The sequence below is a fragment of the Glycine soja genome, chromosome 2, assembly GCF_004193775.1.
Source record: "Glycine soja cultivar W05 chromosome 2, ASM419377v2, whole genome shotgun sequence".
NCBI lineage: Eukaryota > Viridiplantae > Streptophyta > Magnoliopsida > Fabales > Fabaceae > Glycine > Glycine soja.
In genome coordinates this window covers 43,389,917-43,412,376 of record NC_041003.1, presented here as the reverse complement: position 1 = coordinate 43,412,376, position 22,460 = coordinate 43,389,917, and the positions used below count along the sequence as shown (strand labels likewise).

Sequence of the window (22,460 nt, the reverse complement as noted above, 5' to 3'; positions counted from 1 at the left end):
TGTCCTTTACCGTTTCTATTTCTCCATAAATGCTTATTAATCTTGTTGTCCAATACTCCCTCCGTGACGTTATAATTGTCATCCTAAATTGTTTTACACAGATTAAGAAAAACTCAAATAAATAAAAGAAAATAGTAATTTTACACCATTAATCTTATCATTAATTAATTTTTAGTTGTTTATATCATTAATATTATAAGGAATATAAGTAGAAAAAAATAATTGATATTACATTAAAAAAATTAAAATAATAATTATTTGAGACAATTTTTTCCTGCCATTATTATGGGACCTTGGAAGTATTACGGTCTATTCCCATACATTGGTGAGAAATCTTTGATATGATGCACCCGCTATCAGTCATTGTGCTACTTAAGCCCCTCTATATAGTACAATATTAGATTATGGGCCAGTAAAGGAACCCTAGAGAATACACACTTTTCTCGCAGCCTTTAGACGTGATTTGTGATTAATAATTCCATTTGCAAAGGACTTAAGCATTGGTTGCAAAGTTTGGTTTCAATTTTGACTCATCGGAGGCAATTTAAGGGACAATCCTGATTCACTTGAATCTAATGAAGGAGAGTCAAAGACAAATTCGATTTAAAGAAGTGATGAAGCTTGAAGAAAAAGTTCTAGAAACTGAAAATTTGTTCTCTCTAACTGATGCGTTATCACAATTCACAAATAAAATAAAATAAAATAAAAGTATTCATTTATCAAAAAATTGTTATGATTTACCTCTTCCTCTTAGAAAATTTAAAGAAAATTCACAAAGTTCATATTATCATGTATTGAGTACTTAATTTGATTTTTATATATTTCATTTTCATAGCGTTACCAATGCTCCAAATTGTTTTATTTCAGCAACAGAATTTTATGAGTTGGATTTTATTTCCTTTGAAAGATAGGCAAAACTAGTTTCTGTTTTTACTGTACTGTCTCACTTGGAATGTATGCTGTATATATTTTATTGATCAGCAGGAAGCTAATATATAGGCAACAAACAGCCGCAACATCCCAAAGCTTCCAACAAAAAAAAGAGTGAAACTAAACCTCCCCAACGTGCAAAAAGGCTTCTTTCTAACGTATATGAAAAATATTTGACCCAGTAAAGTAAAATTCCTAGAAGGTAGGAACAAAAACATAAGAAATAAGAAAAATACTTGTAATTTTAGTTCCTATACTTTTAAAAATCCATAATTTTGATCGATTTAATTTAAAATAGAGATATTAATTTCCATATTTTTCAAAACTTATAATGGAATTTAAGCCTAAGAAAAAAAGATAATGCATAGTTACGAAAAACTAATTCAGAAAAATATATTTTATCTTTAAAAATTAAATTATAAAATAATATTTTTCCGACAGCAATTGGGTTGTAATCAGCCTGTGCATGTGTTTAATAGAAGGTAAGATTAAAGTGGCAAACCAATAACAATCGATATCGATAGTGATAGCAACTTATATTTTTTAATTAAGTAATTTGAATCTTAATTGATTCTTAAATATAAAATAAATTATGTTGATAAAGAAATGCTCACCTTCATTTTAATACCACTGGCAAAAAAAGAAAAAAAAAACACTTCCTTTTAGAAAAGTTGGTGGCTTGTCTCGTCAAATATCATGCTGGCCCATTAGGCTTACACCGTCATGCATTCTTCACTTCACAGGAAAAATGTGACTTGATGATTGTTTTATTAGGCGTTTCAAATTGCAGGGATAGCGAAAGGGAAAATCATCCCAAAATTCTCAATAACTTCAGAATTATCTTTTTGAACATAAAGTTAGACAAAAAAAAATGAAATTAACCTTCCCAAAATGGTACGTTTTCTGTTAAAAAACACGGTTAATTGATCATATACGCATGTGGTGTATCATAAGCAACTGTAAAACAAAGAATAAAATAACATGCTAGAATTCGTGGATGATATTTATTAGTTCTTCGAAATTGAAAATATTGAAGACAATTTATGTCATTTCTATAAGTTCACTCCTCCCATCCTAATAGACTTAATATCTATATATGCTGAAACACTAAAATGTACATTATTCAGTCATTCCCTTAAGAAAAAAATTACGTGGCTCTATTTTGTCGTTTTGTTTTACGCACCTATCTTTTGAACTCGACAAGCTTGTCCATATATAGAGTCATTACTTGCATGACTTTGCATTACGTTCACGAAATATTTAAGCATGTATAATTAAGTATCTCCTTGAAAAGTATTGAAGATTTGGTCCAAAATAATAAGAACGCATGTTTTGGCGTATGCATGATATTCTTAATGGTACAAGGTTTGTAAAAGTGGCACTTATGTGGTCAAAATAAACTTGTAGAAGAAGAAAGTTACGACCAGTGATGATTGGCATCTTTAATCAAGTGTGCACAATAGGTTTATTTCAATTAGTGCTGCTTTTTGTGTATCAATTATGCACTTAATTGGCTTTAAGATTCTCCGTCCAAGGAAATATTGTGGGCGCGTCATTGTGCAAGTGAATGAGACAGAAAATGATTGGAGAGCAAGAATGAATAACACATGCAATAATTAATTGTTAGAATGCTTCCATTTTCACAAGTTTAATCATGCACGATCAGAATTTGACCACGACATTAATATATGTTGTTGAACTCTAGAACAGAGTTTATTTTATTTTATCTCTGAAAAAACAGTTTATTTTAAACGTATGAGTTTTAAATTTTCCGAAATAAAATTTATTTAAAGACGCACTCAATTAAAATATTTTTGTGTAAGATTTTTCATGATGCAATTAAGATATTTATGGGTGCGTTTAGTTTAGAAGAGAGAAATATGATAGATAGAAACACAAGAGAGATAATTTGAAAAAGGAAAAATAAAGTATAAATAAAATTATATGTTGTGTTGTTTGGCTTAAGAGAAATAGGTGAGAAATAATATTTTTTGTCAAAAAGAATCGAATTTTTTAACTGATAAATGAATTATAACTTTACTCTCTCCAAAATTACAAGAACCAAACACAGTCATTCCATTTCAAAAGAAACCTAAAAGTATTAAAAAAAGTTCATTAGAAATAAGAAAATTAGATTGTGATTGAAATCCGAACTCAATGAAAGCAATACATCAATAAGAAGATAGTTCAATAAATTGAATATATTATTATTATGTTCGAAAAAGTCCATTATGAAAAGAGAAAGAGGTTTATTTCTCTTAGTAACCATATAAATTGAATATACATTCTTCTTTTGAAAGAAATTCAACATGTGGTCAATGAATTTTCTTACCAACATAGAATCCCAAAACCTACCCATGTAGTATATAAAAAATAAATCCGTGATGAGATGTGATTAAGAAAAGGTAAAGATTTATTTTGGCAAAATAAAAAAGCAGTAGGTTGCCTCCATAGATGAGATCAACAATTTGGACAAATATTTAAGTTGTGTATAAGAAGAAAAATAATATACCAAAAAAAAACTTGTGCTTTATTTGTGAGACTCACACTTTTTACTATTATTTTAATTCAAAAAAATCTTTTATTTTTCTCTTTTAAATCAAACACATTCTTAGATAACAGTTAAATTTTGTTTAATGGCTAGTGTCCGTACATATAGAATCACAAAGACTATGATGCTTGTTTGGATTATGTGTACACAGTATTACTACTACCCTACATGACCAAATCCGCTTTGTTAAGAATATATTGCTCGTCTAATCACTCTTGTATCCATCTTAGTACAATAAATTATTCTAATTAAAAAATTAATAATCGACCTGTAAAGAATCTTCCTCTTCTTGTGGGATTCTTAAGAAGGATTCCAAGAATTAACAAAGGAATAGGACACCGCCCTGGTACGTGAAAAGAAAGTAGGTCACTCAATTCTCTAATACCTAAATTTGAGTGGAATCCAGGCCATAATTATAAATTTAGATCCATCTTAGTAAAAAAAAAATACGAAAAATGGGGAAAAGGAACAGAGATCTTCACTTCTAATTGAGTCACATAGGATACTCTTTGGGTTTCAATTGAAACAATCTTTTGGGTGCAGTTATGAACTTAATGTCAAATTGAACTACTTTTGTCTCATCATATTAATAGTGGGTTCTATTACTTAATTTTTTGTTACAAATCTCATTAGTTAACTCCTTTTCTGTTAGAGAAAATCACAGGATCTCCACGCAGTTCAAAAAGTTACACAAAGTGAATCATGCTCCAAAGATATTTATTTTTAGTAACTTGTTGGCATACATAAACTTTAATTTACCCTTGTCATGGAATCACTTTATTGTTGCGTAGGGGCTCAGGGGTTGTTAAATTCTTGATGCATATTATCATTTATTTTTATTTTTAATCACAATAATAAGGATCTTTGACTCTCCATGGGACCTAAGATACTTAAAGACAGTTAAAGTTCATCTGAGAGGATATTATGCAGGAATCAAGCTCAATTCACAATATCACCATACACATTAGTCTTACCTAACTAACCATTGCCAAGGTATCCCATTATGTATTTCTCAAATAATATTTTGCTTTGAATTCAATAGCAGGAAGAGTATACTCCACATACAAATATGCTTAACTAGTTATCAAATTTGAAGTGCCTCTTTTTTTTCCCATACTATTTGAAGTGCCTCTTTGCCTCTAAGTTGAAACATTTCATTAATTATACACGGGGCTTGAAATCCATTATTCTTAGACAACATAGAAAAACCAACCAAAACCAACGTTGGGGACTTGGTTGCCTGCCACTCCTTTCAGGAAGTTCTTATTTGTTGAAGAAACAAATGTATGTACCTTCCTTCAAGTTCATAATAACTAACCAACAATCTAGGGTATTCACATAAGAACTTGGGGAAAAAGCTCAACTCAAGCACTGTACTTATTGAAATGGACAGAAGATTCTGGTTCTACTTCTGCCCATTAATAATTCACTACAACAAGTGATAATGCATGGAACTAGTGTTGAGAGGACTGTTGCATTTGGAAAACCATGTTCTGTGTCTGAGGTCGCAAGTAAGAAGACTCATGAAGATTCTGTCCCTCAATTTTAACCCCAAAGGAGTTAGCACCATAATGAGAAATGAAGACTCTTTCATGAGCAGGGTTGAGAGTCACAGCTACTCCTGTGTTAGACTGATTACTCCACTGAAAACGAGTTCTTGGTGTAGTAGGAGTAGAATTTGGCTGTTGTTGCTGTGAGAGCACATGTGGTGAAGAGGATCCATTGGTGTCTTCTGAAGAAGTTGTTATGGTTTCTGTGAGATTCACTGTTGTTATGTCATGTATGCTAGCCCTCCTCTTGTCTTTGCCTCCTGAAAGCTGCCTTATGAAGTACTTCTGAGCATGACTAGCAACCTGTGTTGGAGTTCTTGTAATAACAAAATTGCGAGATATATTTCTCCAATCACCTTTCCCATACTTCTTCAGACCCAATAGAAACAATCTGCAGGGAACATCAAAGGGAAGTTCAAACTCCAAATCTAGAAGTAAAGAACACAATTTTTTTATAACTAACAAACTCACCCAAAAGACCTAGCTATCATTTGAAAAAATAAAAAATCCAACCCTTTAATATCTACACAGAATTCTTGTCCCTACACCTCTAGCTTTAATTAACTTTAAACTCCATCCACCAATTCTAGCTTTTCACACAATCACCATGCTTTCAAACAGATATGCATTCCCAGTTGATCATTATATCATATATTAAAATCTATATGTGAAGTTACCAAATAAAAATAACATGTATCAAAACAAACGCAAAAGGTAAAAAATTTACTTATGTTCGTCTTCAGTCCAAGGCACTCCTTTCTTCCTTTCATGCTCAATCGGTCTCACTGAGGAAGATCTCTTTCCACATCCTTTAAACCCATCATAGCCAGGAGTGTTCACCCAATCTAAGGTGAAGGGTGAGGTAGCAGTGCTACTATAGCCAGGAACTGGAATCAAACCAGCTTCTATATTGCTAACATCTACTTCCAACTCCTTGTACTGCCTTATCACATCAACCACTGTCTTTCCAGGAATCATCTCAGCCACTCTGTGCCACCGATCCGGGGTGTCCTTATCATGCACTGCAAGAGCATTTTCAAAGAGCTTGTTCTCTTCAGAGGTCCATTTTGTGCTCCTGCTATTATTATCCTCCATCACCAACCAATTGGTGTTGGAGTTTGGAGTGCAAGGTGTAGGAGAAGAGAGGGTTATACTTTCCCACTTCATCAATTCAATTTTGTACAAGCAAAAAGCTACTGGTTCATACAATCAAATTTGGGCTTATTCAAAGGAAGATTGAAACTTGATGAGTGGAAACTGAGGAAGATAAGGCAGAAGAGAGAAAATGATAACAGAAGTGAAAGGTTTTACCACAATACCAAGTCTAAGGATAAATCCAGAAGCATTTTGAAGGGAATCAGAATCTAGAAAAAGAGCCACTTGATAAAAAAAATAAAAAATCAGAGAATGCTTGAAATTGATGTTGAATGAAGATTATTATCTGTTATCCAATTGGTCTAAATTTAACAAGATAAAACCCTGCAAACCCAATGAATTTCCCTCTAAGATACCAAACAGGAACTGAGACAGAATCACAGAAAGCAATAATAACCCCAGAAATTATATAAAAAAAAAAAAATGGAACTTTTAGTGAGAAGAAAAATAAAATAGGGAAAGCAAGAGAAGCCAAACACAAGGAATGTGATAACTGATAAGTGTTAACCGAATTAGGAAACAGAAGAAAGAGTCAAGAGTTTATGAGAGCAACTGAGGGTAGAGAAAGACTTATTCAAAAATTAAAAAAAAAACTGTTCTTTCTCCCTTTTTCCTTGTTTGTGTAACAAGGAAAAGAGAAGAAATAATAATAAACAAACCAATTCAGCACAAAAAATTAATAATTATAGGAAAGAGCAGCTAAGTGCAAGCTGAAAAGCAAGTGACCATGCTTCAAGAAATGAATTTAAACAAATTGCTAATAAATTCTTTTTTTTTTTAACAAAGAGAGGAACCACCTGAAAAAAAGTGATGAAGTTGGTGTTGTTGAGCTGTGATTGGATATAATGTGATTTTGGGGACTACGTCTGCAACTTTAGCAAGAAAGGTCTCTCTTACTGGATAATGGACACTATCGGTTCTGTGCATTTTTCAGGAAAATAAATAATTAATAAATTACTTACTTCATAGACTTGCAAATTGTAATTGTTTATATATTCATTAATTTTGAACATTTTGAATTTTTCTTTTATTCTATTGGTTGGAATTGCGACAAGAAATGAGGATTGGCAGCTCATCATAAATGATGGAATAGCCACCTGCTACGCACTAGTCAATGATATTCAGCACACAACAATTCTTAATTTCTTATACTAGCGTCCAAACATATTAAGCCAACTGTTTAATTTGTTTTTAAAATTAATTTGAAATTTTTAACTTATTTTTCTATTTATGAATTTTGTAAAAGTAAGGACGAGGTTAAAAGGATAGTAGTAGTAATTAAGTATTATTTTAAATTTATGAATAAACACATTGATAAATAAAAGCATAATCTTCTTCACAAATGAATAAGTAAAAAGAAAAGAAAGAAATATGACAGACTTAAATTTCATGTAAGTGTCAAGCTTTTAACCACATTTAGACTGAGACAAGTGTTAATAAATTTTCTTATACGAGCACTTGCTAACATAGAAGTTTTTTTTTTAATACTGTAACACAAAAGGTACTATTAAATAAGAATAATTTATTTAATGTATTAAATAAAATATTTTTCACTCGATAAAAAAATATTATATTTTTCATTAATGTAATGTTACTTTGACCATTATTTTAAATTTGATGATACTACTATGAATTAGAACAGATACAATTGGTCTAAACTTGACTTGATATTTTAATTGGCTATTTTTTGAACTAGGAAAGGAATAGGACTAGACTAGGGCACTCGGCCATAAGTCCATAACTTGTTAATCACTGAGTTGAGATTTTTTAACCAAATATTTTAATAAAATTAATTTAGACATTATGTCTAACTAAGCAGTGAAATTTCAGAAATTTAAATAACTACAGGATGGTTTATAATATTATTAAAATAAATTATAATTAATACAATAGAATCGTATTATTGTTGTAAATAATATTAATTTATTGTAATAATTACATGCTATTAAATGCATGCTTGATGGTAGAATGTCTATGTATAGACATGTGTTTGGTCCCTTACTTCACATTTTTTCAATTTTGGTCTAATACACCATTTACAAGAGTGGGAACTTGAAACAACCAAATGACTAAGATATATTTTGATTTAATGATCCGTGTTTCGTTTTCTAGTTTGTAACATGGCAGGTTAGAGATCTTAGTATAACATTTATGTATGTGAACTATGCTTTTATCATCAAATTTTCAAATCACATTATACATATATATTGTCTCTCCAATATAAATAACCGAAGTCTCTTATTTTTTTGTCTCGAATATAAGTAAATTTGAGTTACCTATGTCATCTTATGAGATCCTCTCCAGAGTATTCTTCATTTAATAAGGTCAAAGACTTTTTTTATATTTGATATCATATTCTAATGATGGAAAATTTAGGAAAAGTATTCATTTTTTTAATTAAAAATGATACAATTTAATGAAATTAATTAATTTTCTTAATAAATATGAAATATATATTTTTATGTATAATCGAGACCAAATGAAGTATTATATATATATATATATATATATATATATATATATATATATTATGTCATAAGAACATTTCTAACGGGGATGCTTACATGAATTGCTTAACTTTAAGCAATGTTGTTTAAGTTTTTTTTTTCCTTATATAAGCATTGTTGCTTAAAAATATTATACCATAAATAATATATTTTCAAGCATTATAGAACACACAAAATTAATTTAAGTACTCACTTTAACAATCTTAGCATTATAGTGAATTTTTATTTAAAATACTTAAATCTATATAAAATTATAAGATCTATAAAATTATGATAAATAACTCATATAAGCAAATATGCATTATAGATGTTGTAACAAAGTTAATTTGAAGTGCTTTCTTACCTGGTTAGTAAGAATATATTGGTTTTCTTTTTTAGAAATGAATCTTAATGGTATAACACTTAATTGTAAGTAAATTTATATTCCCTTTGTTTTTATTTATAAGACTCTAAGTTTAAAATAATATTTATTTCATTTTATAAGACTCAGTTTATAATATTTTTATCCAAAAAAGAATTATAATATTTTTTACATTAATTATTTTTATATTAGAAATACTTTTCATTAAAAGAGGAGAATATATTAACAAATCATTAAAAGAGAGAAAAATATTAATGACAATGATAATTTTAGAAAAAAAATTATAAATTTAAGATAAATTTATTATTATCAACTAAATTAACAATTTTCCTTAATATTAATAAATTAGATAATTAGGTCTTATATATAAAAATGAAAAATAATACATTAATATATAATTTTTTTGCATATAAACACATAATATTAACAAGAATTTTGTTTTTATCCCTAAATATAAAAAAACATGTGTAAAGAGAATCATAATAATTCCTGTTAAATCAATTAAGTTAAATTTTTTTGTTACTCTAAAAAAAAGTATTAAAGGAGATTTTGGTGAAGCCCGAGGTAGCCGCCAAAACAACGGTTGAGATTTATGGGTGGTAGATGACACAGAACAGCAAGTTGATGCAGTGGGTCCCACATACGGTTACAGCATTATTCACGTCCTTTTCTTATTGGGTGTCTTTCCAAATAATTGCAGTATTTTTAGGATCTCTAGGACCTGGGTCCCACCCTTTCTGATTGTCACACGTGTCTTTTTTTAGTTGGCTCTTACCACCGTTGTGCCAACCAACCAATGACCTTCCTTAACAGTAACCAGGTGAGCTATAAAAAATAAAATAAAAAAGGTTTTTCTATCCATTTAATTTTGGCTAAACATCCAGAAATAATACTGTATTCTCTTATAAATTTTCATATTTATCTACTTGTTATTTTATAAAAATATTAAATAAAAATTAAATATATTTAACATTGAAATGTAAAATAGGTTTAATTATTTTGCGATCTCTCTACTTTTATAAAATTTTCAATTAAGTCCTGAAACTTTTTTCTTTTAATTAGGCTCCTAAACTTGTATTCATTTTATAGCATTAGTTTACTGTATGTAGGTATGTGTAATTAATTTTCTATAACAACAATTAGACTTGAGGACACAATTGGAAAAAATATGGATCAAACTAAAAAAAAATTCAAAGAGCTGATTAAAAATTCTATAAAAAAAAATGAAATCGTGCAGATGAATTTAACCTATATGATATTTATAATTTTCAAAAAATAAAAATTATCAAAGGCTGCAAAAGAACGCTGCACTATCATCTGGTAATGTGGGAGTATTTTATTTGTTAATTCATAAACAATCAAAACCCTTGAATTGATGATAAGTAGGCTTAATTTTATTCTTAATTAATTAATCTTAAGGTGAACCTTTGTTGAAGTTACCTGACAAAATGGTGACACGTCGTCATTTGTTTAATCTAAGAGACTTTGACTACAATTTAACAACGGGTTTGACGTAACTATTTAGTAAGAGGGTTTGAATGACTGATAAATATCATATACAATTGGTAAGATTGAATGCTCACAATTAATATTAAGATTATCTACGAAAAAGATACAAAATGAACAAATTAAAATAATATTTTTTATCATGAAAAATTAAAATAATATAGGCTTAAATATAATTTTAATTCTTGTATTTTCTTTAATATGTAATTTTGGTATCTAATTAATGTAATAAGTGTGTAATTTTTTCAATTTAAATAAGATTTCTTCTCTTTTTCTCGTATTATTTTCATGAGATGCGAGACAAGTTCAAGCGAGTTCCATAATATTTTTCCTATATTTTTTAGAAATAATAAGAAATTAATACAATTATTTTATTGATTTTGTCTCCACCGAATTTTTTTTTCTATATTTTTGTCAATCTAAACTACATTTCTCTACCTCGTACTTTATATTTTGTTATTTGTTATATCATCTAATAAATTTTATGCAGTAGAAATTTGATATTAATGTAATTAACAGACTAAAGTTATTCATAAAGTTGATCATTAATGCTATTTTTTAAATATGGAAAATATAAACAAATACCATATGATTATATAGCTGAAAACTATGTATTATTTAAATTTAATGCATGTAAATAATGTGTAATATAATTTTATTTTAATGTAAAATCTTATAAGTTCCATTTATATATATATATATATATATATATATATATATATATATATATGATATAGACTTCTAATCTAAATATATTTAATTTTTTAAAATTGTTATTCAGTTGAAGGTTTTACCCAATATCATAATTTACTTTTATTATAACTAGTTTATGTAAATTTGTTATATCAGTTGTTAAATATAGATTTAATCCAAGGTGGCCTCACAAATTTTTGTATATGCTCATACTGATGCCTTTGACAAAATATATGAAAATATGGAATTACACAAAATGAGATTTTATTCTATGAACAAAAAAGAGTTCATATAGATAAAATGTTTGCACTCACTTCACTATTATCAAATAAAATCTATTAGAAACATTTTCGGCTCAACACATCACGCAATTAAATAAAAATCATGTCTCAATGTCACATCCTATCAGAGCATTGTGTTCTGACGTCCCTCAGCACAATGTTTCTTAAAGCAATTCATCTAGTCATATGCTCCTACGAACACAAAGTTTGAAATCATCATAGGATCCAAAAACAAATAACACACGGGAGTGAATTATCACATTTTTAACTAATATAAATGAAATACAACTTACTTAAACATAGCTCACATATCTCATGCCATTCCACCACTTGTTGCACAACATCACATCTCAACACAACACATCTCATTCATTTTTACATCATTCATGTACTCAAGGATCAAAACACAATATCACTCAATCAATTAATATTGACCAATACACGAGTGTTATGCAACAAATATACTAAGAATCAATCCTATATGTAATGTGATCCCTATAGTGGTTCCCATCATAATATTCGTTGCGCATTAACTCATCGCCCTTAAAGGGTCTTATAGTCGTGTGATTGTACGATTCATAGCCCACAACTAAATGCACACAACATCTCAATGCACATATATATTACAAGTCAATACATACTCAATTTGTCACATACACTCGATCTCAATCACAATGATATAATCCCAAAGTAACATGTGTATCACACCTCATGAATTATATACACTTTACCTATGAACTATGCCATATACAGAACTACTCAATTATTTTCAAAATCATTCTAACTCGTTGCGCCTCAAAGTGATTCAACTCGTTGGGTTTCCACAATGGATCTTATCACAATACTCGTCACCCTTAAAAGGTCTTACAATTGTATAATTGTAGAGTTCATAACTCATAACTCAATACACACAACATTTCAATACACATGTATCTCACCATTCATCACAGATTCAATTTGTCACTTATTCACAATTTAAATCACAATTTCATAATCTCAATATAACAATTTATCATGCAAATCTAGCAAATCTTATCCAAAGTATAAACAATTTATACAAAAATGTTTCTCACAACATGGGGAGTAAAACCCCTCAGACAACTTCACACAATTTTATCAAAATCAATGAATCAAAATAATAGGTCAAAAATAGAAAAACATCAAGAGTACTCAATTTTATCAACCAATTCGCATCAGGACATCAATTGGTCCGTCAAACACAACAATATCATATTTATAATCGTAAAGAAAAAATTATAATTCAATAAACATCTGAAAATAAATCCCAATTTAATTTTATAAGGATCCTACACATGTTCATTCTAACCTCAATTGCGATAAACTCATCCCTTACGTCTAAGCGAGCTCACGTGTCTTGTTTGGCAGCGATAGAGGAATCTCTAGTGGTTGTCTAAGATTCCTCAAGCTTTTCCTCTGGTTGCTCTACTAGGATTTCCAAGCATTAGAGAAAAGGAGAAGAGATCGAAACCTTCATTTCATTGTCTTTGTTCAAGAGATGTTTCTATCTCCAAGGACATTATTTTGTAAATCTCAACGATGGAGGTGTGCGAGATTGAGTTTTAAACCTGGTGTTCAAATTTCACGATAATCCAACGGTTAATGAAACTAAGATTTTAATTTTACTTAAACAGATTTTGGTGTATACGGGAAAAAGAAAGTTATAATTCGAGGGACGTTTCTCTCTCCATGGACACTATTTTGTAAATCTCAACAGTGAGGATATGCAAAAATGAGTTCTGAACATAGTGTTCAAATTTCACGACAATCGAATAGTTAACGAGTTCAGGATTATAGTTTTACTAGCACAAATTAGATGTATGTAAGAAAAAGAGAGGATTTTGGAAAAGGGAGAAGGGAAAATGGATTTGAGAGGAACAGAGAGTGCAAAGACATGTAGGGAATGTAAAAATTAACCTAATATGTCTTTATTTATAGATAAGGTACTCTCAATCTATTATTTACTATATTTTTTATTATTTTATAAACAATAACTTTATTTTGCTCTCTATCAAATCAATAAATAAAATATTATTTTTATTTTCTAAGAATATATATTTATTTTATTTACTTTAAAATCATTATTTTAATTAATAAAAATATTTCTCTTTATATATTTAATTATAAAATTTTCATTATTTTTCTAAAACTCTATTTATTTTTAAATAAAACCTTTTTTAATTTATTTTAGAAAAAAATGAGATGTTACAAATGCACTTAATACCTGGTTAACTAAGTGTAAATTTTGTAATTTTTCTAATTCTCTTTTTTATCTTTAATCTTAGTTTTAATATGATGATGTCTCCCTCTTAAGAATCCTAATTCGAAAGTGTGTTTTAGAATCGTTAGTAGCAAATACTCCTTTTCTTTTTTACATGTGAAAAAGTTTAATGTTTTTTTCTTAAATATAAATAAATATCAATTATTTTTATTTGATTTGATGAAATTATCTTTAAAATATATTTTATTTAACAAAGAATTTATGTTTGATATGAAATTGTAATGATGAGTAATTTATAAAAAAATTAATCAGAATTGACACAATTAAATGTTAATTATTATTTTTTAAAATATGAATAATTTTTCCTTATAAATAAGAAGCCAGGAATACACATGCCAATGTAATAATAACCAAATCAATTTAAAAAAAACATAATATGATATGTAGCTCATATATATATATATATATATATATATATATATATATATATAAAGTAGCATTATTTGCCTTTTTTATTTTAATTATACTAATTTATTGCATCTGTATCAGCACATGTACGTCTCTTAGAGGTCCCGTAGGGACTGGGCATGGGCAGTTGTTGGGAAAGAAAGTGACTCCATCTGCATAAATTAAAAGAAAAATATAATATACTAGTTTGAAAAGCAACTTAAATTGATTATAAATAAATGAGCATATGGTTTTTTTCATAAGTCGCCACTAAATCGTTTCCATAAATGGAAAGATTCCCGAGTTAAAGTAAAAAAGAAGAGTCAGAAATGCAATTGGGTCTATATTAGGTTATTTCTAGAAATCAGATAGTAATAGTAATTATCAAATAAACACTTTTTGATAAAAATAAATAAATATACACTTTAAAAATTCTTTCAAATAAAGAAATAAAAACAAATTTTTATCTAGTTATAATATAGAGTATTAATTTAAACGCATTAAATAATGTTGTTTTTATTTGAACTAAAATGTTTTATAAACTTAAATTACTCTAAATGTATATTGAATAAATTATATTTTTAAAAGTAAACACTATTTCTTAGAAAAGTCCAATTAGAGAATACTCATGTGCAACCGTGCAAGTATGCAAATCCAGCCAAGAAGGATCCATATACTACTACGCATAAGACGTCGACGCCTAACTCCTGTGAACAACGCACCACCAACTCAATAATGCTTATTTTTTCTTAAAAGTATTTTTATTATCAAATAATTGGAAATAATGACCAAATATATATATATATATATATAACCTCTTAATTTTTTATTTTAAACTGTTGTGGAACAAATAACGTGATTATATATATTTTAAATCAAAGTGAGGTAATAATACATATTTTTTAAATTTAGCGGATGCATTTGTGTTCACATTAATTCTACTGTTGGGAGAGAGAAGAATATTTATTTTATTTGTATTTATGATCTTTGACGAAGATTAATTATCACTTTCAATGAGATTACTTAAATTTCACAACGTGGATTGCTGCTAATGGAAATATTTAAGCACATTTTCTTTTGGTACAAATTTAAGCATGCAAACATTCATTTTAAGATTCTGTTGTTTACGCTTATTTTCTAGCAAACTTGTCATTATAAGATTCTGTTGTTTTACAATTTGGAGATCGATGAGTAAGGTTTGGAAATGATACTGCATAGTTAGTACTTGTCACTCGGTGGCATCAACTGTTTGTATTTGAGGAAGGAAATTTCATATTTTGATATTTTGGTCAAATACTTAAATTAGATCAAAAGCAATAGTTTTATTTGTAATAATATCTCTCCCTTAATTTCTTTTATATCGCTTTTATGGGTGCAACAAATTAAACCTAGAGTGGTATATATAGACTAGGCATATTCATTGTAAAGATCATCAATTAATGCTGTTTTTTATATGCAACGATAGAGAAAGCAAAAGTTTTCAATATTTCACTTTTTATTTTACAAGTTGGATCCATGACTTCCATATGATGAAGAAGATTATACATAGCCACGTTAAAACAATGGAAAACTCCCTATGGGAGAGGCAAAGCTCCGACAAAGTTATCAAAACAGCCTAGAAATTAAAGGGCACACACTACACTCAAGCTGACAAGTTCAATCATTTTTACTGAAAACAAGAAAATAAGATCAAAGTGTGCGGGATCTATATACAACAAGAAATTTAAAAAGGGATGGGGGGTTGGAGACTCAACAAAAATTACAAACTGCCAGTGTTAATCCTGTTAATTAGGGTTTAACATGGTGGTTGAACACATGGCAATTCGCTTTGCTCTCTTCTAATTTCAATAAATAAATAAATAATTATTAATTGCGATTAACATAAAGAAATTAATATATCACTTGGTTCTTGTGGTTGATAGCAGTGGCGGATCCAAGACTTCGAGTCAGTGGGTATAAATTATAAAAAATAAAATCAGTGGGTTCAATTATATAAATATAAATAAAATAAAATATAAAAATATAAGACTTTATTTACAAATTTAATGAATTTTAAAAAATGAGGGGTGCAAGTGCACACCCTCAGTCCAATGTAGGTCCGCCACTGGTTGATAAGATTAAGATGAGATGATTACTTGATTAGAATTAATTTGCTAACATCTCTCTCAATTTAAATTTAATAAAAGATTTCGATAAATGAATTAGATAATTTTTTAATAAAAATGTTTAACATTGTTCACAAAAGGTACAAAAATATTACTTAATATCAAGTTTAAAATCTATCTTCGTTCCATCATTTATTTTGTTGTTCCTTTTTGTATCTATTTTTTTTTCTTTCCATTAATATTCTTCCTGTTTTTAAAAATATAATTGGCAAAATTATACAACTTACAACCTTTTACTCTTTTACTCATCATAGACATGTAAGTTTTGTTTTTAATGTGATGACAGAGAGTATAACTATATTTCATTTAAATTATGTCACATTAGTCAAATAAATCTATAGCAGATTGCCAAATTTCTCCTTATTGCCTTTACAAACAAAGTAGAAAAGCATAATATCATGAGGATTTACAACATATGCTGACCTGCTCTTGCCATTTCACTACCACAAAGTACGTGCATTTGATTTATTTTCTAAACCATTGTTTTAAATGTTTCCCATTGAAATATATCAATAAATATAAAATATTATGTCTTCAACTTATAAAATTCTACAAGTTGACATTATATATATTTTTTAATCTTAACATCTGTTTGGGAATAATTAAGATATAATATCATTGTAACTTTAATTATAAACCGCGCAATGCGCAGGTTAACATCTAGTTATCACTTTATATGACTAATGAAAGATGACAGTCGTTTATCTTCTTTGTGATATCACCATAATTTTTCCAATAGTGAGACATAACCAGCTAAAGTTCCAGAAAAGGGGAAAAAGAAAAACCACAGAACTGCTACACAGGGTAAAGAGCATACCAATTTAAAATTAACAGTTAATCTAAGTTTATCTTAATCCCATGGAACCATATATACTTTTGATCTTATATATGAAAAATCAATTTTCATGCACTTCAATTATATTGCATAATCAGTGCTGAGACTTTGTAGTACAATTGTACAAATAAACAAGTTAACAGAACTTCTGATGCAAGTACGTAAAGCAAGGCATTCTGAAAATCCTGTAAATTTTGATTCACACTGTATATATAATTACATGAAGCCAAAACTATCTTTCAAGGAGAGAGATGAGAAGTACAAATAATGCAAAAAATGACAGGGAAAAAACATAGAAAGTGAAGACATGTTAATTGGTCTTATTTTCCCTATTAGCAGCTTATCCTTTTTTATTTGCTACAAGAAAATCTTGTTATTAGCCTTGATGGTACACACTCCCTTTGGAAATTATATTTTCTTTACATGTTTGCCCCTCTTCCTCTTTAAGCGAAGATTGTGTATTAGTCCTCTTCTCAACACTTGGGAAGATCACTTGGAGGTGGTAGTAGAGATTCATTTGGTCCTTTACCATTGTCCACCACAAATGCCATCTTCAATCCCCAAGTTGTATGAATTTCCAAATGGCAATGCATAAACCAAACACCTAACAAAAAAAATAAAATAATAACATATAAGAAAAAAAATGTGACAAGACATGCAAATCCTTTAATCTTACTATAAATATTGTAGCCTCATAGTTTCTTCGAACACAATTAATTGAGGAGATGTTTGGATTTCCATTGTTGAGACGGTTTCAAAAGTACGTTTGAGAGTAAAATTTTATCCTGAAACTGAGTTTTGAAAAAGCAAGACCTGAGATACTCTTACAAACTGAGTTTGCAAACTTAAGTTTAAGGCAAACTAAAGTTTGCAAACTTTAATCCAAACACGTATTAGATTGAAATCTTCACCTGGATTATCAGCTCTGAATCTGATAGCAGTCCATCCCCCAGATGGAACACCAACTGTGTTTCTCTCCACAGGATCCACAAGATTAAACTTTTTGGTGTCCTTTTTGGGGTTGAAGTTCCCTTGTCCCCTACCAACCACAAAGAAGTTGAATCCATGAAGGTGAAGAGGATGATTCTCAGGTGTTATCATCCCAGTATCTTGCAAGACTAATTGAACAGTGGAGTTATAGGCAAGTCTATAAACCCTTGTCCCTCTATTAGTCCTCAAATTTGTAGGCTGTTGTGTCCCTGTGAAGTCATAAACCACTGGAGGCTTCCCAGGAAAATCATCAATGAAAACTCCACTTATGTTGAAGAAATGTGCTTGGAGGAGAGAAACTTTAGGCATCACAAAGGTCACATTGTTGATAGCTGCAACCACTTTGCTACCATTGACACAAGTGGGGCAAGGGTTGACTCCAAGGCTGATAGTGAAGAACAAGGAATGGTCAACCTTTTGAGGCACTCTAGCAGGGTACTTTTTGGAGTTTAGGCTTCTGAGTGAGTCAGTGAAGTTTGTAGCAACTGGTGTGGCATTTTTGGGAGGCAATGAAGTGAGGGTTGTGATGGTGGAACCTAGTGAGCCAGTGTAGTGCAATGTGGCAGTGGCAGTCACATTGTCCACTGCAATAGGAGAATCCATGAAAGGAGTGGCTGCTACTAAGTATTTGCCAGCGGCACGGTTGGCTTTTAGAAGCACACTTGTGGTTTGGCCTGGTGCTATAACTATGGTGTCAGTTTTGAAAGGTTTTGTGTAGACAGCATCAACCTCAACAACTGTGAGTTGGTGGCCAGCAATTTTAAAGAACAACTCTTCATTCAGTGCAGCGTTGATTATTCTTAGTAAGTAGGTGTTTCCAGGTTGAACTTGAAGTTCGTATCCCCCTGCATAGTGAAATTTATTATTCAGCCTCTATAGTGAAAATGTTCTCATCTTTATTTTATTTAGTGTCTTATCTTTAAATATTATACACTGTTAAACTTTACATTATCAGCTTATCAGAAATTATGGTAGTTATAACTTAACAGTAGTTATTGTTAAAATATTTAACAGTTTGTGACTGCATCTTAGTGTAAAAATATCTTAAACAAAAACAAGAATATCAAAAACTTTGACATTTTTTTTGTAGTTGTAGGGAAAATGAAATGAAAACCAAACAAAGTCTAACTGAATTTGTTTTCCATCTTAGTTGGACTAAGTTCATGAGTATTTTTACCTTGTGATGCACAATTTTGAACGGATCCTGGATGACCATTGATTGTGTGAGCATCAGAGACATTTGGAGCCAACCCAGATTTCAAAGCTTCATTTATTACAGCCTCAGTATCAGATTTCCACCATTCACCTGAACCAAATTGAAGTTTTGTAATAGTAAAGTTTATGAATTGCATTAATTATGTGATTCTATCTTATTTCATTATATATTGCAGTTTCATAAGGAAACAATTTACCATATTGGTATATTTCTCTTCTCTAATTCATGACTAGAGTATCTATAAAATGAAATATTTGGAAACAAAAAAAAAATATAAAGAAAAAGGTAGGGAAACCCACTCAATATGATGACTTTTTCAGTGTGGGGTTTGGGAAAAGGGTAAGGAACTCCAAGCTTAGGCAAAATGACCAAGGCACCATGCACAGTTGACCTAAGCCAAAGGATATGTGCATGCCACCAAAGTGTCCCTCTCTGTCCTGTGAGGGTGAAGTTGTACACAAAGGCCTGGCCCGGTTGAATTGGGCATTGGGTTATGTAAGCAGGCCCATCGGCCCAACCCGTCCTCAATTGTCTCACTCCATGCCTATTCAAATTTTAATTCATCATTAAATTAAAAAAGAAATTAGTAAAAAAAAATTAAATATATTTTTTTTATTGTAAATTTTATTTTATTTTTTTCATTTTATTTCTTATAAAATATGTTTGATTTATTTTTCGTCTTTAAAGCGTTTTAGATAGCATTGTCTAAACGGTAAAAAAATATTTCAAACAGTAAAAAAAATTATCTAAAGCGTTTTAAAACAAAAAACAAAACAAATACATTTTACAATAACTAAAATGAAATGAAAAAAAATTTACAAGGACAAAATGAAAAAAAAACTAAATTATAAGGAAAAAAACTTTAAATCCAAAAAAAATAGTTAAAATATCAATCAAGGTTGGAGTATATATTAATTCTATTCTTGTACACCCACCAGTGGATGCTAACATTGTATTTGACATGGTTAACCACCTTCACCAAAACAGTGTCATCTTCCCTAGCATAGATGGTGGGGCCCGGGAACTTTCCATTTACGGTTACTATGGGCTTTGTTGAACACGATCTTGTGACATTCTTCACCACCACCTGTACAGAACATAAACCAATTAATAGCCACCATGCAGGACTATGAACCAAAAAGAAGAACAATAAAGTGTAACTGCATGTTCTCTGGAACATCTACCAAACATTGAGTGCCTTGCATTGCTCAACAATATATATGCCTCTTTCACTTTGCTGTTTGATAAAGATATGCAGGGTTGTATATTTTAATATAGGTTCTAGCCCTGCCTGATTGAACATTTGGAATGCATTCTACCTAATTCTTCTCAGTTCTCAGTGGATTAGTCTATTCAATTGAATGCATCCTACCTAGCTAATTAAACGTTTACAGAAGGTCAATATGCTTGACTATATCTATCACTTGTATATATATTCGTGAAGAAGATTATTAAGGTGTCTCCAGTACTGATTAAAATTATAAGTGACACGGTGATAGGAAAGAACAAGCATTACCTATATATATATATATATCTTTATGGAGGCTTACGCTTTCATACATGGCTTGTTTTTTGATTTATATATAATTAAATAGCATATGCTCTAGCTACACTAGACTTAGGCTCTTTAGTGATGAATAGTTTTAGATAAGATCATTTCGTACAAAAGCATTCTTAGTTATAGTTGAAATATTGTAGATTTTTAATTACATCCTCAATATTGGTGCACTCTGAGCAAGAGCGTGCAAAAAATAATGAACTTATGCTATTACCTATTGCAACATATATATATCAATACACTAATCCTACTTCAAAATTTAAACTTCTCATATGCGTGCATATTTTTCAAGAAAGCAAGTGCTACTATAGTCGAGTGAGAGGATATAAACATGCATTTCTAAGCAAACAGTTACATCATTGATTCATATGCGGTTTCAATTCATGTCATTTTTTTTCTTATATCTCTCAAACTTGATTCTATAAAGCTATAGCATGGCATGCTAATAAAACTGAGAAAGTAATGTAATGCAATGCACCTACGTTGAACTTGTAGTGGCGAACCATGGCTTCCACTGAAAGGGGAAGCATGCAAGCCGCTAGTATAAGTATGACTCTAATCCACATCATGGCCATGAACACCACCTTGAATTTTCTCTGCAGCCTCCACACAAAGCAAGCTTTTTCTTTGATATATAGCTAGCAATCTATACTTTGTATTAATTGTAGAATGCACAATGCAAACCAAGTAGGAGGGGGCAACCTTATAAAGAGGTATTCTCTGTTGTAATGTCATTTTAATAAGTTGGTTGAAGAAATACTTAAGACATAATAAGTACAATAAAATAATAATGTGAACTGTCTACACCCAAAAGACAAAAATTAAAGATGGCCAGAAAGTTCTATTATTTTTCTTGTGTATCACATAAAGTAGCCAGTTATCCATCAACTAAGATATCTTTTGAAGCTAAGAATCATAGTTTGAGTTTAAGGGTGATTTATTTATTTATTTTCTTCTTTGCGATGGACTAGGTGGTCACATCAAGATACTGGGTTTGGTCTAACCATATTGGGTGAAGTATAACGATTCTCAGCTAACATATGCCAATTGGTGGAATGGATATACACGGTTTTTTAATTACCTGATGAAGTCAAGGTGATGACACATAAGCCACAACGAATTAGGAAACTGTTTAAGTATAAAACAATTGTACCTTTTGTTTGTCATTCGAGTTTTTGGTTTGGTTGTTAGAAAATTAATTTGAAACAAAGAGGTTCCACTTGTTGAAAATTAATCATTGATGTACGGAATGCAAATTCAGTTGTAGTTAATTTGCTTCTCTTCCAATGGGTAAAATCCATTTATTTAGACCAAATTTGGATAAAATAATTTAAATAAGGACTAAGTATTACTTATGTAAGCACTTTGTGTATAAGTTGTTCTTAGAACGGAAGATGAAACAAGGTTAAAATGTTTTCTTACATATGAGTTGTAAGCTGTCTCTATAAATTGTACTAGAAAAATTATTGAAGTAAA

General features: G+C 29.7%; 2 protein-coding genes across 2 annotated transcripts; both read right to left on the bottom strand.

The window, feature by feature from the left end:
• Nucleotides 1-4,433: 4,433 nt before the first annotated feature.
• LOC114396479 (transcription factor DIVARICATA-like) lies at nt 4,434-7,010 on the bottom strand. The gene is made up of 2 exons (XM_028358484.1): nt 5,759-7,010; nt 4,434-5,422 (listed from the first exon to the last, which is right to left on the bottom strand). The coding sequence occupies exons 1-2, from the start codon at nt 6,196-6,198 to the stop codon at nt 4,936-4,938; spliced, it is 927 nt and encodes a 308-aa protein (XP_028214285.1). The 5' UTR covers nt 6,199-7,010; the 3' UTR covers nt 4,434-4,935.
• Nucleotides 7,011-17,382: 10,372 nt separating this feature from the next.
• On the bottom strand, nt 17,383-21,670 carry LOC114396475 (laccase-4-like). Its single transcript, XM_028358471.1, has 6 exons — nt 21,467-21,670; nt 20,362-20,513; nt 19,726-19,970; nt 19,388-19,516; nt 18,132-19,055; nt 17,383-17,824 (listed from the first exon to the last, which is right to left on the bottom strand). The coding sequence occupies exons 1-6, from the start codon at nt 21,557-21,559 to the stop codon at nt 17,694-17,696; spliced, it is 1,674 nt and encodes a 557-aa protein (XP_028214272.1). The 5' UTR covers nt 21,560-21,670; the 3' UTR covers nt 17,383-17,693.
• Nucleotides 21,671-22,460: the final 790 nt, after the last annotated feature.